At 49.1% G+C, this 18,128-nt stretch overlaps 1 protein-coding gene across 1 annotated transcript in view; it reads right to left on the reverse strand.

Moving 5' to 3' along the window:
* The window catches only part of DNAAF4 (dynein axonemal assembly factor 4), a 227,169-nt gene that overhangs the window by 52,242 nt on the left and 156,799 nt on the right, over positions 1-18,128 (reverse strand). Inside the window, exon 5 of the mRNA XM_078684603.1 lies at positions 14,297-14,442. Coding sequence (XP_078540729.1) covers positions 14,297-14,442 — 146 coding nt within the window. The remainder of the gene's footprint in view (positions 1-14,296; positions 14,443-18,128) is intronic.

An 18,128-nucleotide genomic window follows, 5' to 3' on the forward strand; every position in this document is an offset into this window, starting at 1 on the left:
CTTGCGAAGTACTGGCATTTTCTGTTTTCCCTTGTAGCGAAGAGGTCCACTATCGGTGTTCCCCATCTTCGAAAGACGCTGTCCAGGATCCCCTGGTCTAGCTCCCATTCGTGGCAGGACGATTTGAGCCTGCTGAGAGTATCCGCCTTGACGTTTTGATCCCCCAGGAGGTGTTCTGCTGCCAATGATATTCCTTGCTGAAGAGCCCATTCCCATATCTCCTGGGCTTCCTGAGACAGGGGGAGAGATCTCGTTCCCCCTTGCTTGTTCACATAATGCATCGCCGTAGTGTTGTCTGTTCTTACCAACACCGGCGAACCTCTTTTCCTTGGTAGAAAAGCCAGTAATGCCAAGCGGATCGCTCTGAGCTCCAGCAGATTTATGTGTAATTGCTGCTCGTGCGCCTTTCAACGACCGCTGACTTGAAGGTCCTGAAGGAAAGCTCCCCATCCGTCTAACGACGCATCCGTCGTTACCACTAGAGGAGCCGCTCTTGCCAGAAACGTCAGTCCTTGAGACACAATTCCTTTTTGTGTCCACCTCTTTGCTGCCTGTACCATCACTGGTGTCACCCATATTGTATCGTCGAAGGATCCCTCCGCTTGACGCCATTGGAGATCGATCTGCTCTTGCCATGGTCTCATCCTTAGCCTGCAGCAAGGTACCAGGGGAATACAAGATAACATCGTGCCCAGCAAGGATTTGTACCTGCGGACTGAAAGAGACTTTCTTTTTACAAAGTCTTGGAGGGACACAATCCTCAGTTGCCTTTCTTCGGAGGGAAACGCTTTGTTGCATTCCGTGTCCAATATTGCCCCCAGAAATGTGATCACTTTTGCTGGGTGGAGGTTTGACTTTCCCTCGTGGAGAGTCAATCCTAGATTGGCGAACAAGTCTATGCAGGCCTGTATTGACGCTCTGGCCTGTACCTTTGATGGTGCCTTGACTAACCAGTCGTCGAGGAAAGGAAATATTTAATGTTTTTGCTTCCAAAACACAGCCGCCACTGGAGCCAGGCATTTTGTGAAACCTCTCGGCGCTGACTTCAAGCTGAATGGCAGTACCCTGAATTGGTAATGTGTTCCGGCTACTAAGAACCGAAGGTACTGTCAATGTGCAGGATGGATCGGCACGTGGAAATACGTGTCTTGTAGGTCCAATGTGGTCATATGATCTCCTGGGTTTAATAACGGAAGGATGTCCTGCAGAGACACCATCCTGAAAGATTGTTTCTTGAGATAGGTGTTTAAGGATCTGAGATCCAGAATGGGGCGCCACTGGAGCTTGTTTTTCTTGACAAGAAAAAAACGGGAGTAAAACCCCTGGTTTTCCTGGTCTTTCGGTACCGGTTCTATTGCTCCCTTTCGGAGCATTGTCCGAATCTCGTGCCGGAGTTGATGCAGATGGTTGGCTCTCTGGTGCATCGGTGGTGTACAAGGGGACGTTTGAAGAAATTCTAGGGTATGACCGAATGTAACTATTTTGAGGACCCATTGGTCCGTTGTTATTTTCCGCCAATTGTGAAGTTAGTGAGCAATCTTTCCACCCAGGGGAGCATCTGACAGAGCCGGAAGATGGAGGTCGTCATTGTCGACGGGTGTTGTCCTTTCCGCGGCCACCCCGTCCCCTTGGAGTTGATTTTGTATATCCTCCTGATTGAGGTTGGCTGTACTGCTGACGGTAAGGCTGTGATGAGGACGGATAAGAAGAATATCTCCCCTGTTGGTATCCTCCTCTATACGAGGACTGCCCTCTACCGCTGGAGCCATGAAAAGGGTTTTTTCTGTATTGCAGTGTCCCCAGAGACTTTGCCTTATCCGTATCCTTCTTGATACTCTGCAGAGTATCATCAATATGCTTCCCAAATAAATCTTCTCCATTGAAAGGGAGGTCTAAAATCTTGTTTTGCACCTCCGGACTAAACGCTGTTGCTCGCAGCCATCCTTGCCTGCGCAGGACCGTCGCTCCTCCCAAGGATCTAAACGCCGTGGTCGCTATATCCATAGCGCAGTCTATGACTTCGGCCGAAGTCCTCTCTCCTTCCATGAGAATCTTCTTTGACTCCTGCTTCTCTGGTTCCAGCACCTGGTTAATGTATGGAGACAGGTCACACCACATCTGCCTGTCATACCTTCCCAAGATAGCGAGGGCATTAGCTGCTCTCACTAGCAGAGCCGACATTAAGGAAAACCTTTTTATCGCATTATCCAATCTTCTGCCCTCTTTGTCCGGAGGTGTTGCAATCGGAGCAGATGGGTTCCTGGATTTCTGTTGTGCCACCTGAGTAATAACAGAATCCGGTTTGGGATGACCCAAAAGGCAAGCTGGAGCATCAATAGGTGCCTTATACTTTTTATCTAGTCTGGCCAGAACCGGCGTTACCGTAGCTGGCGTCTCCATGACCTTTAATCCTTCCTTCCAAATATGAGACACTATAGGCAGGGATCGAACAGATTTCCGATACGAGTCCTTTAAGTCGTATAAAAAACATTCCGTCTTCTCCTCTGTCATGGTCAGTGCAAATCTCTTAGTGGCTCTTTCCATCAAATTAGGAAATCCACCAATGTCCTCCGGTGGAGAATCTACTGGTCTCTGCGTAGGAGTTGAAGGTGAGGGGGTGAATTAGTCATTCCATTCTGCACTCGTGTCCGCAATTTCCCCATCCTCATGATCGTCATCCGTCCTCTAACATGCCCTGGAGGTGCCTCACCAAAGAGGAAGGCACACTTGTCATCTCCTCGCGTTGCTGTTGACGATATCGGTGCTGTTCCTGGGGTTGTTCCTGATAACCCCCATATTCCTCCTCAGAATCCTCCTCCTGGTACTTGACCTGCAATTGCGAAGGGCTACTCGCAATTCTATACTCGTCATCTTCCTCTTCTGAATCTTCCTCTTCCAGCAGGTGAGATGGCAACAATGGAGAGACCTTGCTCGGAGATGTAACCTCTGGTGTTATAGGTTTTTTCCAAGGCACCAACCTTTTTTCTGGTGTTTTTTCCTTCGTCGACGAGCCCGTCGACGAGATTCCCATCGCCGTCGTCGACCAAGTCATCGTCGTCGACGCCACCGTCGACGTTGTAGTCACCGTCGACGTTGTCCTCGTCGACGTCGACGTCGACACTGCCGTCGTCGACACAGTCCTCGTCAACGCTGCTGTCGTCGTCGACTCCGCCGTTGACGCTCTCGTCAATGGTAAAACCGTCTACGATATCGCCGTCGACGGTGAAATCGTCGACGCTGTTTTCTCACCACCTTTAACACTATCTTTCTTCGTCGACGACGGAGGTGTTTTTGTCGTCGTCGATGATCCCTTTTTCGTCTACAGTCCCGTCGACGGTGCTGAAACAGTACCTTTCTCCTCAGAAGGCGTAGAAGAAGTCCGTTTGATGGTAATCTTGATTTTCTGAGGTGATTGAGGTGGATCTGAGGCGGATTTCACTAGTTTCACCTCACAAGCAGAACCCTTCTTCCCCTTAGCTGTAACTGAAGGGGATTTTGAGGGACTGCGCCCTGAAGATCCTGGAGTGGTCTTTTTTGGGGCCTTCTCAGGTCTTTCTCCTGAGGAATGTGTCTGAGGAGATCTACTTCTCGTCTGAGATCTTAGACCCACAGATTCCTCTTCACTCTCACTTGAGAGGATCTCCTTCCTGGCTTTAACCTTCTGAAGCCAGATCAGCAGCCTTCCCTCACGATCTCTCAAGGTTTTATTCGAAAAGGTACGACAAACCTTACAATCTGCTGCCTTATGGTCTGGATAGAGGCCGTAGTTGCAGTCCTTGTGAGGGTCATCTGTATAAAGCCTCTTCTTAGAGCACGTGGAACAAGCTCTAAATAATCCTTTCTTCTCCTTCTCAGACATGGTCGATGAAAAACCTCAAATCTAAGTCAAAATACTGTAAAATTAAAGAGTTTGAGCAGAGCTCAAAGGAGACTCCATAGCACAACGTGCGGTAGAAAAATCTGAGGGGCAGAAGGTTCTCTCAGGAGGGTTCTAGAGGGTGGGGAGCTCTGATTGGTTCAGGGAAAAGTTTGGGCTTTTTTTACATAACAAAGGCTGTGGGTTGCAAAAGGGAAATGGGCCTAGGCCTCTTTTCAGTTTGCTTTACTACTAAGCACTGCTTTTTTATATACCGGAGACTCCCGTCTCGACGATGGGGAATGATTCAGGCATGTGAATCTATGAAAGTTCCAATACTGGAGTAATCAAGCATCCTAGGACCGGTTTCTGGCTATCAGCCGTCTTCAGCCAGGATAGCTTGACTACAGTGGTGTGGAGAGCACGGGACACACGTCTGAGCATACCCGTCCCACTCGGGGTGTCAAATGCAAAAACAACAGTTGATGGACAGAATGCAGAACAATGTCATACATTCACCCCAGTACAGAGATCTGGGCCTAAATCAATCGTTTTTTTGTTCACCACACCACCCCAATTCTGACATGGCCATATGCAAATCAGCCTTGACCCTGTGCCTCATGGGAACAGTCCAGCCCGAACTGCCAACCATGTCTTGCTTGGACCGGAATCAAGCATCCTAGGACCGGTTTCTGGCTATCAGCCATCTTCAGCCAGGATAGCTTGACTCCAGTGGTGTGGAGGGCACGGGACTCACGTCTGAGCATACCCGTCCCACTCGGGGTGACAAATGCAAAAACAACAGTTGATTGACAGAATGCAGAACAATGTCATACATTCACCCCAGTACAGAGATCTGGGCCTAAATCAATCGTTTTTTTGTTCACCACACCACCCCAATTTAGACATGGCCATATGCAAATCAGCCTTGACCCTGTGCCTCATGGGAACAGTCCATCAACTGTTTTTGCATTTTTCACCCCGAGTGGGACGGGTATGCTCAGACGTGAGTCCCGTGCTCTCCATGCCACTGGAATCAAGCTATCCTGGCTGAAGAGGGCTGAAAGCCCGAAACCGGTCCTAGGATGCTTGTTTCTAGTCCAGGGAGGACCTGGCTTGGCAGTTTGGGCTGGACTGTTCCCATGGGGCACAGGGTCAAGACTGATTTGCATATGGCTGGGTTAAAACTGGAATGGCATGGTGAGCAAAAAAACGATGGATTTAGGCCCAGATCTCTGTACTAAGGTGAATGTATGACATTGTTCTGCATTCTGTCCATCAACTGTTGTTTTTGCATTTGTCACCCCGAGTGGGACGGGTATGCTCAGACGTGAGTCCCGTGCTCTCCACACCACTGAAGTCAAGCTATCCTGGCTGAAGACGGCTGATAGCCAGAAACCGGTCCTAGGATGCTTGATTCCGGTCCAAGGAAGACATGGCTTGGCAGTTCGGGCTGGACTGTTCCCATGAGGCACAGGCTCAAGGCTGATTTGCATATGGCCATGTCTGAATTGGGGTGGTGTGGTGAGCAAAAAAACAATGGATTTAGGCCCAGATCTCTGTACTAGGGCGAATGTATGACATTGTTCTGCATTCTGTCCATCAACTGTTGTTTTTGCATTTGTCACCCCGAGCGGGACGGGTATGGTCAGACGTGAGGCCCGTGCTCTCCATGCCACTGGAATCAAGCTATCCTGGCTGAAGAGGGCTGAAAGCCCGAAACCGGTCCTAGGATGCTTGTTTCCAGTCCAGGGAGGACCTGGCTTGGCAGTTCGGGGTGGACTGTTCCCATGGGGCAGAGGGTCAAGACTGATTTGCATATGGCTGGGTTCAAACTGGAATGGCATGGTGAGCAAAAAACGATGGATTTAGGCCCAGATCTCTGGACTGTGGTGAATGTATGTCATTGTTCTGCATTCTGTCCATCAACTGTTTTTTTTGCACGCTATGTAATTAGGCACCGTTTTTTCACTGTGCTACATGCAATTTGCGGAGTGCGAATTAGTACAAACTACGTATGCTCCGTTAGCGTAGCGTAGTACTGTGCCCAGGGTTACTGTTGAGTCCGCAATTCAACAAGGTCAGAGCGTAGTTGTTTTGTTTCTAAAATAGGTGGCGGCAAGCTGCTCACTACACGTGGTAATGTGCATCTAGTTCTTTCTGGCAAATCATAAGTGTCTTATCTTAGGGTCCTGGGGCAGTAGGAGGCTGCGAGGCAGTATACTGTGTGGCTAGTGCTCTTTACAACCAATGCCCATGGCTAACATTACTATTGCACTGTAATTGGATAACCAGGTAAGCAGCAGTTATTCACTGCTGGCACTTGACTGCACATGTGTACTGAAGTCCAGCAGTCAAGAACTCTAGCAGGTGGTAGGAAAAGGTGCCTAAACTGTGCTAGTGGCTGCGGGCAGTGGGCACTGGCACCCATTTGTGGGGACTTATTTTGCATCATTAGACTTTGAAGTAGAGCAAGCAAGAAAAAGGAAGAAAAGAGACCAAGAAGGAATTTGTCCCAGAGCAAGCAAGAGAAAGAACGGTAAGGGGGGAATAAGAAGGAAAAGAAAGAAAGTAAAGAGTGACAAAGGGAGAAAGCATGATTGAAAAATTCCCATAAGACTGAGGTAAAGAGACAGGAAGTGTAGAGAGGTGGAAGAAACAGGACTGAAGTGAAATCAAGACTAATCAACCTTGGTATTCAGTAACAACAACTAGTGTCTCTAAAGAAACAATTTGGGCCATTGCATTATTCTGTTTTACAAATTAGGCTGTGTTAGGCATTACACTCGAATACAGAATCCAGCATGGTGCAGAAAATAACACACAATGCACAAATTGTCTAGCTAGTGCTCTAAACTACTTTGTTCCACCTCAATTGTTTGCTTATGGTTAGGTCTGGCATTAGTCAAGCTCTTTTGATTTTACTCAAATAATTTCTATAATTTACGTACCTACAGAAGCATTCAGCCTGCCCTCGTCACCCACTGGGTTGTTGCTGTGCCATTCACCTTTTTATTCCACTCACTCCAGCATACAGCATGGTCCCATGGGTCAACCTTCGGCATTGGCTAAGGCTAACTTCGCTGTAAATGACAGCATTCTGCTCTTTCACAGGGAGCACAAGAGGGTCACAACTGAGCCCAGCAATCAACAAGATTTAGCAAGTACTCCCATGAAGGAAATTTCGTGGAAAAAAGGGCCCACCCCGTGTATTGTGCAACATAACTTTTTAAAGTGTGTATGCTGAACAGCCATTGGATTTACGGGCAGTTTTAGAGGAAGAACTGATTACATATTTCAGCACTCCAGAGTCTACTAGGGCATTTCTCAAAAGCAAAATATCTACCTATAAACAAATTATGTGCCACTTACATAAAATCCTTGTTGCCAAACTGACAACTATTAAGAGATGCAGTGCCTGTCTGATACACTGTGTCACGCAAAATAGACATAAAAAATCCACCGGTTTTAAGGCATATTGCCCATCAAAAGATTTGTGCTGCGTGTTATGATAGCCTGCCTAGGGTGTCGCTGACATATGTTAGAGCACTGCTTAAAATGTCAGCCTGTCAGGGTTGTTCAGTGATGCTCGGAAACTGTTACTGTTTCACTGGGCTACTCAAAACCCCAGAAAAAATATTCAAAGTCCTAGAACAGGTGCAGTTTACTACGTTTGCCTAGACTTCGGCTTTTTCCGGACCACTCTGGACGACAGATACTGTAGCAGCAAGGGCCTAGTTTGAAAAACATCCTTGCTGCACTGGAGTCCAGTCTCTGTTACACCACGTGTTGCTAATGTGTGTTGCTGTCCATTTTTTTTGGAATATTTTTTTATTAGTTTTCAGCACTTATTGTCAATATTCAGCAATGCAGCAAGCAAAGAATAACGAGCACATATAGTGTCCAATGTTTTACAAGGACAATCCAACATGATGATATTGCACAATGAAAATTGGAACATACATCGCGTAGCTCTCGGCCAAACGGATAATTGAAGGGGGAAGGAGAAAGTAGAAAAATTGGAAAAAGAAGAGGGGAGATCCCTCTATTTGTAGGAGCTCGACAAATGAACAGTATGCAATGCTTTTCTGTGCGACAATGAGCTCGTGACATCTGGAAACAACATATGATGCAGTACAACTACATAGTGATTTCCTAGGTGAAAATGAAACAATCCGCAATAGCGTGCATTACGAGTAAAATATAAATAATAAATGGAGGCTTTAGAGAACGTGAGGTCATGTGTTGCTGATAGCAGCGCAATCTGAGGTTTAGGGACGAGATGTGAGGCGACATGTCCTTATAGTTGCGCTCCTCCCTCAGGTCTCACCCAACAGCTAGTATGTGGTGTACCATCCATTTTGAGGTCGTGACCGAGGTGCTGTGTGTTAGATGGTTATTGGCAACTAAGAAAATATTCATAACTTTTTTGGAACAATCGTGTCAATTGGGAAACTCTCATGACACCAGAACGTAACCAACAAGGGAGAAGTGAGATGGGACTAAATGAAGAAAACAAATCTCCAACATAAGAGGATGAGAGGGGGGAGCTGAAGAAGAAACAAAGCGTAGAAAAGGAGGAGGAGAAGATGAGTCAATGGATTGAGAAGAGTGTCAATTTGTGTCTGCAGAAGTATGTGTCCGGCTCCAGGGCCGGGGGCGTGGGGCGGCAGAGGTTCAGTGGAGAGCGAGTCCCGACCAAGAGGGGGAGTGAGCCGCTAGACAGTGACTAACAGGCACCAGGGTGCTCGCGTCAAGAGGGGAAGGGGGGTGGGGGGTGGGGGGAAAGGCCCAAGGCGGCCATAACCCTACAGTGTCACGGTAGCACCTCACTGCCTGTGCATAATTACGTCTCTCACATGTCCAAGATGAAGTGGGTATCTATGGGGGCATGGAACTCTCCAACCCACTCATGAATGTGTGTTGCTGTCCATGTGGTCACTTCCAGAAGGATTAGAGGAGTGCTATGTGTCTGCCTGCATGATATGAATTGGGATAACCATAATTGGCTCATTTGGTTTACCTGTTAGTCCTCAGTATAACTGCACTATGTGTGCCCAGGGCTGGTAGACCAAATACTGCTGGTGGGCCTGCCGCTCTGATTTGCGCTACCCGCAGAAGCAGCTTTTAAAGTACATTTCAGACCTGCCATTGCAGAGTCTATATGCAGCCCAGAACTGCCTTTGTAACTGTGAAGTGCACCCACTTCCCAGTCCCAGCACATTCCCTTTACACCATGTAAGACACCCCTATTGCAGGGTACATTGTATGTGACAGGAAGAATATGCCTAGGTCTGTGTAGCATGTTCTAATAGCGAGTTACCCTCCATTTCACTGTTTACTATTGTGAGGCTATCCGTTCTCATAGGCCAGAATGGGCAGTCTGAGTATTACATTCTATAATCCGAACTGACCCCAGGAACATGATAGGAACTTCGAAGTTGATATGTCTGAGCTCAGGATATTGAGATACATCTTTTAGTAAGGATTATTTTTATATCCTGTGTTCGAAAATACCTCTGCTAGAAACAAGGTATTTTCTTGCCTAAGCTTTCCAGTAGGTTTTGCTAGTATGTGTATTGGCCCTCTGGTTTTGGAGCAGCAGGGCCAGCTGGGTCAGACCTGGCTCGAGAGAGAGATCGGCATTCAGAGCATGGGGAGGGGTGACTCTTTAATCTGAGTAGGGCTGTGCATGGCAAGGTAAATTGTGGCTCCACCTCCCACTGTGCGTCTGATAGCAGACCCCCTCTCCCTGAAAGGCAGGATGCAGCCTGGTAAATAAGATGCCCCAGGGCCACACAGAACTGGTTCTGGCTGGGTTCAGTGACTTATGACTTTTGAGAACAAAGACTTTTGGTGATTTAAATATAGGGGCTGTGACTCCATGGTTTGTTCAGTTCCAGAATGCCATGATGCTGTACTAATCCTGCTGGGGCATGCTACTGCTGGGGCCCAGGAGGAACTGCCAGGAGGGCTGCCTCCCTGGTCCCTGCATTGCCCCCTCGATCTCCATGGACTTATTCCTTTTTTTGCTGCAGGACCTTTGCCTGCTTCTACTGCCTCATGAGCGCTAAGTTTTATTTTACCTTTCTCCCAAGGAAGAACATGTGGGATTCTGCAGCGCTGTGCTGCGTGAGGAGGAAGAGGGGTTCCCCCCCCCCCGAGCTGCGGAGGAGCGGGTGCTCACCCCGCTTTATGCTGATTTCTTTTTGATGCGGGTGCCCGCCCCGCGTTGTCTGCCCTAGCGGGTGCCAACGCCGCTTTAGATCGTCTTATGCCAAGGGAGGTTATCCCTCTTTGCCGCCACGAAGAAGAAAACCCGACCGCGATCCGCGGCCCGTCTGGTTGTGGGCGGGGGCCTTACGGACGGAAGCGGAAGAAGCGGAAAACGTCTGCCGAGTTCAACGACCCAGGTGGGAGCCTAGCCCGTGCCAGGACGTGCCAAGGAGGGCACGGAGAATGCCTCGCTGGGCTTCTGTGAGTGATGGGAGCCCCGGCGACAGGAGAGGAGTAGGAGGCGCCCAGAGCCTGGCGGGCTCCACATCCAAGTCCCGGGGCCCGGGTAATGTGAGGGGAGGTGGCCAAGACCGCCGATGCCGGACGGGGCTCCCGTGGTGAAGAGGGAGCCCCGCGTGCCGCAGCAGTCTGAGAGTGAGGCGGAGGGGACCCAAGGCACATTGTCTGTGCCTGCCCCTGCCGCATGAGAATCCCGCCGCAGTGGAAGCCGGAGGAGTCCCTCCAGAGAGCCCGGTGAGTGGGGGCTCGGTCATTGATTCGGTGGGGGTGGTGTCGGGGCACATGGTCGGTGCCCACCCCCTGAGGCAGCCCTGAGGGCCACATGGTGACTGCGCTGGTGTCACAGCTGCCCCGTCCGATAGCGGGCAGCTGCAACGTGTAGTGCCTTCATTTGTTCACAGTCGCGCCGCCGTTGCAGGCAACTGCATCAGTGGGGCAATTTTGTTGTAAAGGCCCAGAGTGGGCCCCCCTGGGCACTGTAGTGCCTGGCTCCTTTCCCTATTCACAGCTGCGCCGCACAAGCGCGGGCAGCTGCAATGTTTTACGCACACTTGTTCTGCGGGCCCATTGAGTGCCCAGGCCCACGTTCAGCTTCACAGCTGCCCAGCAAGTAGTGGGCAGCTGCAACGTTTAGGCCAACGGTTATTGGGGGCATTTTGGAGAGAGAGATAGGAGTGAGATGCACTCTTCTCTGCCCCAGTACTTCCACAGTTGCACGGCAATTAGCATCAGCTGCACCGTTTAGATCTGCTCAGTGCACACATGGATTCCGCTACCTTGGTAGCAGCTCCGACATTGAGACATAGCGCATTTGAGCCCCTTTGAGAAGGCCAGTTGGCCAGGGGAACTGTTAGGTTTATAGGGTGCCAGGTCCTAACGTGATTTATGTGGTGCTAGGAAATGTGATGCATGTATTATGATTTACGCACCCTGTTTTAAGCCTCTAAATGTGGTTTATGATGATGAGGTTTTGCATACTGAGTTCATGTCTGAGTTACTCTCTACTGTGGTTGTGCTAGTGAGATTATTTCCTAACTGTAGTTTATGTATGAGGTTTATTGCCTAATGTGTTTAGGCTTATGTATTTTACGCCTAGTGTAATGATGACTGCATAATATGATTTATGATGGCCTAAGGTGTTTTATACTTGTGAGTCCTATTGCCTCAGGTGATGATTGGATAAGGTAGTATGCTTGCGATGCCCATTGCATCTTGTGATTTATTCCCTACTGTGGTTTATGTTGTTGATTATGCTGCTGAGATTTATCAGCTAATGTGAGTTATGCTTAGGAGGGTGTCTAACGCTAATAGTTATTGCCTAATCCCATGTTATGACATATTAGGTTGGTGCCTCCTGCAAATGTGTTTTCTGCTTCAGAGGCCCATCGCATCTTGTGGTTGATCCCCTGTTGTAGTTCATGGTGGTGATTATGCAGTTGATATTTATCCGCTAATGGGATGTGGTATGCCAATGAGATTCGTGCCTGATAGGATTTAGGTGCCCTATGTTTTATGTTACAAGATCTAGTTCTCTGTACAGTATTATGCCAGTAGTTATTGGTGGAGCATTATGCATGTGTTGACTGTGCATTTCTGAAGGTTCTGACTGTGGTCCGATTGGCCTGGCCATTTGTAAATAATCCCCTGTAAATAGTGCCTGGTGCCAAGGGGCACAGTGTATATTGTGTGATTACTACTCTAATGTGTTTATGATAATACAAAGGCTATATATGATATACCCTTGTGTGGAGTTTCTTTTGTAGTGTGCCTAAAGGGTTGCTGCTGTGTGTGTGTTGCGCAAACGCTTTACACATGGCCTCCGGGATAAGCCTGACTGCTCGTGCCAAGCTACCAAGGGGGTGAGCAGGGGTTATCTTTGGCGTGTAACTCCCTTGCCCTGACTAGAGTGGTGGTCCCTGCCTGGCTTTGGCGCAAACCTGCGCCAACCAGAGACCCCATTTCTAACAGTATCATTGACTGTATTACTCAATCTGCATTTCACAGTTTTTTCTCCTGGTTACGGACTTGGGGCCAGATGTAGGTAAATATATTTTACCGACTCATAAATACCGAATTTTACCGATTCGGTATTTATGAATCGGTAAAATATAAGGAGGGAGATGTAGGTAAATCCAGATGTGGATTTACCGAATCTGTTAAAGTCGGTATTTACCGATTCGGTAAATACCGACCCATTCATTGGCCATTGCCCATTCATTCCTATGGGCTTTGAAGCCAATAGGAATGAATGGGCATTACTGATTCGGTATTTACCGAATCGGTAAATACCGAATTTCACAAGGGTGCAGGGGGTGTCACTTTGACACCCTCTAGCACCCCCAAAACAGGTTCGGGTGCCATGTGGCAGGCATACCTGCCCTAAGGGCAGGTCTGCCTGTCATATGGCACAGGTGTGCATGCACACATGTGCATGCACACCGGAATCGGTATTTTACCATCAAATTGAATTTGATGGTAAAATACCGATTCAGTAAGGCTTGTGGGACTCAGAAGAGTCCCACCTACATATCAAATTTACCGAATCGGTAAAAATACCGATTCGGTATTTTACAGAATCGGTAAATTTACCGATCGGTAAATTTACCGATTCTGTAAAAATATGCCCCCTACATCTCAAATTCCATTTACCGGTCGGTAACGGCCGAATTCGGCCGTTACCGACCGGTAAATGCCTACCTACATCTGGCCCTAGATTAGGTATTCAGGCATACGCAAAGTGAGAACATGCAGCATTTAATGTTTGATCTAAAGCAATACGAGTCTGATGCACAAAATGATTCTGCATCCAAATTTCACAAAGGGATCAAAAAGTGTAATCTGTGCATGCAAACATTTGACCCATATTCATTGAATCGGGATATGGGGACATTGACTCCCACAGAACAAGTTTTTTTTTTTACTGGAATCAACTGGCCAGTATAGTGGATATTCCTGGTTGAAGTTAGGAATGGGTGTCCCTAGAGGAGGGATACAGGTTGGCCCCTGGAAATGGGATACTATAGGTATGCACAAACATTCCCAATTAGGTTTTCTCATACAATGTGCATGTCTATTTTACACTGAAAAAAACGAGGTGAACTGCCAACTGTGAAAAGTCCAATAAGGTTCCTATATTTTCATAGATGTCGGAAAAGGTTGTATTTTACGTAGAAATGTGGCTGTACAATTTCACCATAGTTCCGCCTGCAGAGCCACATTTCTGGCAGTAATCAGGATAAAGTGCAGGACAGTAAGAGTAAGCACATGATTTGTGGAGATGTTATATTTACTCTGAGTATTTAATGACTCTACAGAACTGGTGACATCTACACAAATCAGCCGTCTGCATTTTTCTCTGATCTGGACCAGTGATGTAACTAGTTTTAAGTTTCTGAGATATATCGGGTGGGGACTCAGGACGACTTTTATCAGAATCAAAGGAACCCTCCAGTGTAGTCTGCTCCCACGTCAAGCAGTATGAATCACGACCAAGATCTGGCTGGCAACTTACAGGATGCGAGTCTTGGAGGCCGACCTTGAATGCAGTGGAATAGAGTTCGGTATTTACCTCAGCAGGTAAATACTGATAGACAGGTGAGGGGTATTTACGTAGAGAAGCAATTACCTCTTATATCACGTTCTCCACCTAGTGTTGTAGCATAGCATGCAGCTTCCAAAATTATCTCACCAGATTCGGCATCTTTCATGTTTTTACTGTGCATCTTCCAGAGTCAAATTCCTTCACATTTTATCGTGTGAAATCTCTCAGGGTGGAACAGTGGGGGTGCTAGGATTATTGCACTCCTCAGAACTACAATCCCTGCAAACATTTCCATGTGGCAAGCACTGTAATCCACCACTGAACTCCTAGTAGAGCCTTTGCCAATGAAGTTTTGTGTCTGCCCATGCTGTGATCCCACCTACCTCCTCCTCTTCTGCAATCCGAGACTCTCGGACAGCGGTGGGGAACACTCTGGGAGTAAACTGGATCTGGATACTGCCAGCAGAACGAGGAGCCGGGAGAGCCTCTTCCTCCACCTTTTTTGTAAAAATATTGTCCGTTCTTTCACCTGCAAAGACAACATTACAATATATTGGTACACATATGTTCCTGTGTTCAGGATACAATCACTGGTGTATCTGTTACTCTGGTACTTGATAGAGGCTGTGATCTAGGGTCAGTAAAGTAGTGCCATGTAGAATCTTCAAATGATGAGACTTTTGTACTCAGGTGTGGAGAGGACACAACCAGCACTTCCTGATCGACCAACGCTCCAAACGAGCAGAGCGAGCATTTACCTCCTGGTCAGAGACCTGCTCTCCCCCCGCAGCTCAGCTCCTCAGTGCCTTTCACTGCCCAGGTAGGTGTTTGAGGCCCTCCTCATCCCTGGTGGTCCAGTGGGAGAGACTTGCTATTATGCTGGCCGCTGCTGTCTGTGTCTATCTTTTTTTGATGACCAATTTTATTGATTTTGTGAGAGACCAACAAGAGATAACAATACCAGCTGTTCGTACATTAAGTCGTGCAAGGCAAATACAAGAGGAGAGCACACCAGCACAGATAAGCTGATAGACAAGGCAAAAATAGTGTTGCACACATTCCAGTCCTCGATTACTCAGTAAGAGTATTAGTCCTCCACCACCCAGACCCACTTGCCCCACATTCTACGAAATTTGTTTGGGCAACCTCTAGCCTCATAAAGGGGCCACTCCTGTGCGGCGCACTAATCCACCCCTCTGCCCCAGCGCTTCATGGTGGGGGCAGCCAAGCTCAACCAATTGGCCGCAGTGTCCCTTTTGGCCACCATCAGTGCCCTGTTTAGAAAAAGTTTTTCAGTTCTGGAACCGTCCATCCCCTTGGTGATACCCAGAAGGACATTCACTGGGTTAAAGGGAACCTCCCAGCTCAGGACCTCAGTGAGTTCCCCTGTCACTGAGTCCCAGTAGCGCGTGATTGCGGAGCAAAGACATACCATGTGATAAAAGTCATCTTGCGGGTGGCTGCAGCGGGGACAGTATGCATCGGGTTGGAGCCCAGCGTGGTGGAGACGCAGCGGCGTAAGATAGGCAGTGTGGAGGAAGTATATTTGAACTAAGCGAAGCCTTGCTGAGGCTGTGACTGTTTTAGGAGCCATCAATGAGTCCCTCCAATCAGCGTCATCCAGGGACCCGAGCCAACCCTCTCATTTGTCCCTGAGTTGTGATAGTGTGTTGGGGTGTTATTAGTAAGTGAGCGATAGATATAGGAGATCCCTCCCTTCCCTAGGTTACCGGTCATGGTCTGGGCTTCGGGCGGGCTATATTAGGGCAGGGAGGTGCCTTCTGAGATGTGAGAGTGGAGGGCATGGCGTATCTGTAGGTAACGGTAAAGCTGGGAAGCCTGGAGGGATAATCTGGTCTGCAATTCTTGGAAAGTGTGAATGTGGCTCCTACCCCAGACATCCCCCAGTATCGGAATGCCAATGAGATCCCACGTTCTTAAACCAGAGAGGTTGGCGACTTCCCTGAGCCACGTGCCGTACCACAATGGGGGATGTTGGGTCAATTTATCCGACCAGTGGGTGTGACACAGAGAAGCCCGCCAGGCCAAAAGCACCCCATGCGTGACCTTAGGTACAGTTTGGGGAATGGTGCTCCCATACAGCATCCCTTGAATGTTAGACAAGCCCAGGGTGTGTAGCTCCAAGCGGTATGCCGGGTCAGACCAGCACCCGTTAAACCAATCATGCAGAGTGAGGAGCCAATTCGCTACATAGTAAAGGTAGAGATTTGTCATCCCCAGGCCACCATCAAAGGGTGGGATCCGGCATTAGGCGAGGGCCAGCCTAGTCCTCTGGTCTCCCCACAGAAATTTGGTGGCAATGCTCAGCCCGAACCTTTTTCACTAGCGAGGTTACGTTGAGTGACCAAGCGAGGTCGGGAAGGAGGGCAACCCAGATTCCCAGATACTTGAATGAGTGTCGTCAAAGAGGTATCGACGACTGCCAATCAAAGCACTCTCTCGAAAGGTGAAGGGGGACCAGAACAGATTTGGCCACGTTCAATCGGAGGCCGGAGGTTTGTTTGAAGAGACTCAAGGCCCGGAGGCATCGGGGTCCCGACCGAGCTGGATCTGCTAAAAATAGCAGAACGTCATCAGCGTAGAGGGCAATCATCTTCCTCCAGTCCAGGCCATCTCCATCCCGTGAGGAGCTGGTCAGAGCGGACAAGAGAGGCAAAGAGCTCCCTGGCCAACGCAAACAGGAGGGGCGATAGGGGGCATCCTTGCCTTGTGCCTCTTCTGATGGGAAAGGGGTGTGATAGGGCTCCGTTCACTAGTACTTGGGCCCTGGATTGCAGTAAAGCATCTTAACCAGGGCGCGGAAGGGGGCTCCAAAACCCATTTCCGTCAATACCTCCTCCAAGTATCGCAAATCCACCGAGTCGAAAGCTTTCTCGAAATCTACGAGAAGGAGAGATAAGTAAGGGGTCAGCTGTTGTTGATTCGCTAGAGTGAGGTGGAGATGTCTGAGGCAGTGCAGGGTGCCCCGGGAGGGCATAAATCTGCACTGGTCGGTGTGGACCAATTTGGCCAGGAAGGGTCGTATGTGATTGGCTAGGACAGAGGCGAATATTTTGAGCTCTGAGTTAATGAGGGAGATGGGGCGGTAATCAGGGCAGCGCTTCGAGGGGGACGGAGACTTAGGAATGGCCACTATAGGGGCCATATCTGTCTCGGAACGGAAGGAGCCTTGATCAGACGCCTCCTGATACACCTCTAGAAGGTGGGGAATCAGCGTGTCTCGGTAGGACGCATAGAACTCCCGGGGGAGCCCGTCCGGCCCTGGTGTCTTTCCTGCAGCCATACGCGATATGGCATCGTTGATCTCCTCTGGGGTGACAGAGAGGTCTAGCACCTCCGCCTCAGACTCACTGAGTCGCGGGACGGAAAACCGTTCACGCTGGAGGAGATCCGGGAGCGAGAGAGTGGGAGGCTGTGCAGAGTAAAGAGTAGCATAGTAAGTGGCGAAGCATTGGGCCACTGCAACGGGAGCTCGCTGGATAACTCCATCGGAGCCGATGACCTCAGGGAGGATACGGTTGGCCATTGCGGAAGTGGCCAGACGGTTAAGGAGTTTCTCATTTGTCTCCCCACCCATACACTCGCACCACGGAGGACCTCCACAACAGCCTCCAAGGAGGTCTGCTTAATTTCGTCCCTCAGAAAAGCTAGCCTCCTATCTTGGGCTTCAGTTCTCTCCTCTGGAGGTTTAGCCTCAATTAAGACAGCCTAGGCTCCAGGAGTGTGAGGCGGGAGTCCTGGTTCACATGCTGAAGTTTAAGTTGGCCTTTGGCAAAGCCCCGGATGGTGGCCTTCCCGGCTTCCCATAGAGTGCAGGGAGAGGAGACGGACCCATGATTAGTGGCAAAGTAATGGCGGAACTCGTCTCCCACTTGGTCCCTGCAGTCCTTGTCCTGGAGGAACCAGGCGTTCAGCCGCCAGATTGGACGCGAAGATTGAGGGAGGCTGCCCATCCGTATCACCACAGGGGAGTGGTCCGATAGACCTCTGGGGAGGCTGTTAACATCTTGAATTTCTCGACAATCCAGACCCGGCAGGAAAACGTAATCGTGCGTGTATGTGTGATGGGAAGCTGATGTGTGGGTGTATAGTCGAGTCGTCGGGTGCCAGAGTCTCCTGGAGTCCAGAGACCTAAAGTAGCAGCCCAATTCGACAGGAGGGTAGATTGAGTGACTCTGGATGCGGAAGGGGTCT

The sequence above is a fragment of the Lissotriton helveticus genome, chromosome 3_2 (assembly GCF_964261635.1).
Source record: "Lissotriton helveticus chromosome 3_2, aLisHel1.1, whole genome shotgun sequence".
Lineage (NCBI taxonomy): Eukaryota > Metazoa > Chordata > Amphibia > Caudata > Salamandridae > Lissotriton > Lissotriton helveticus.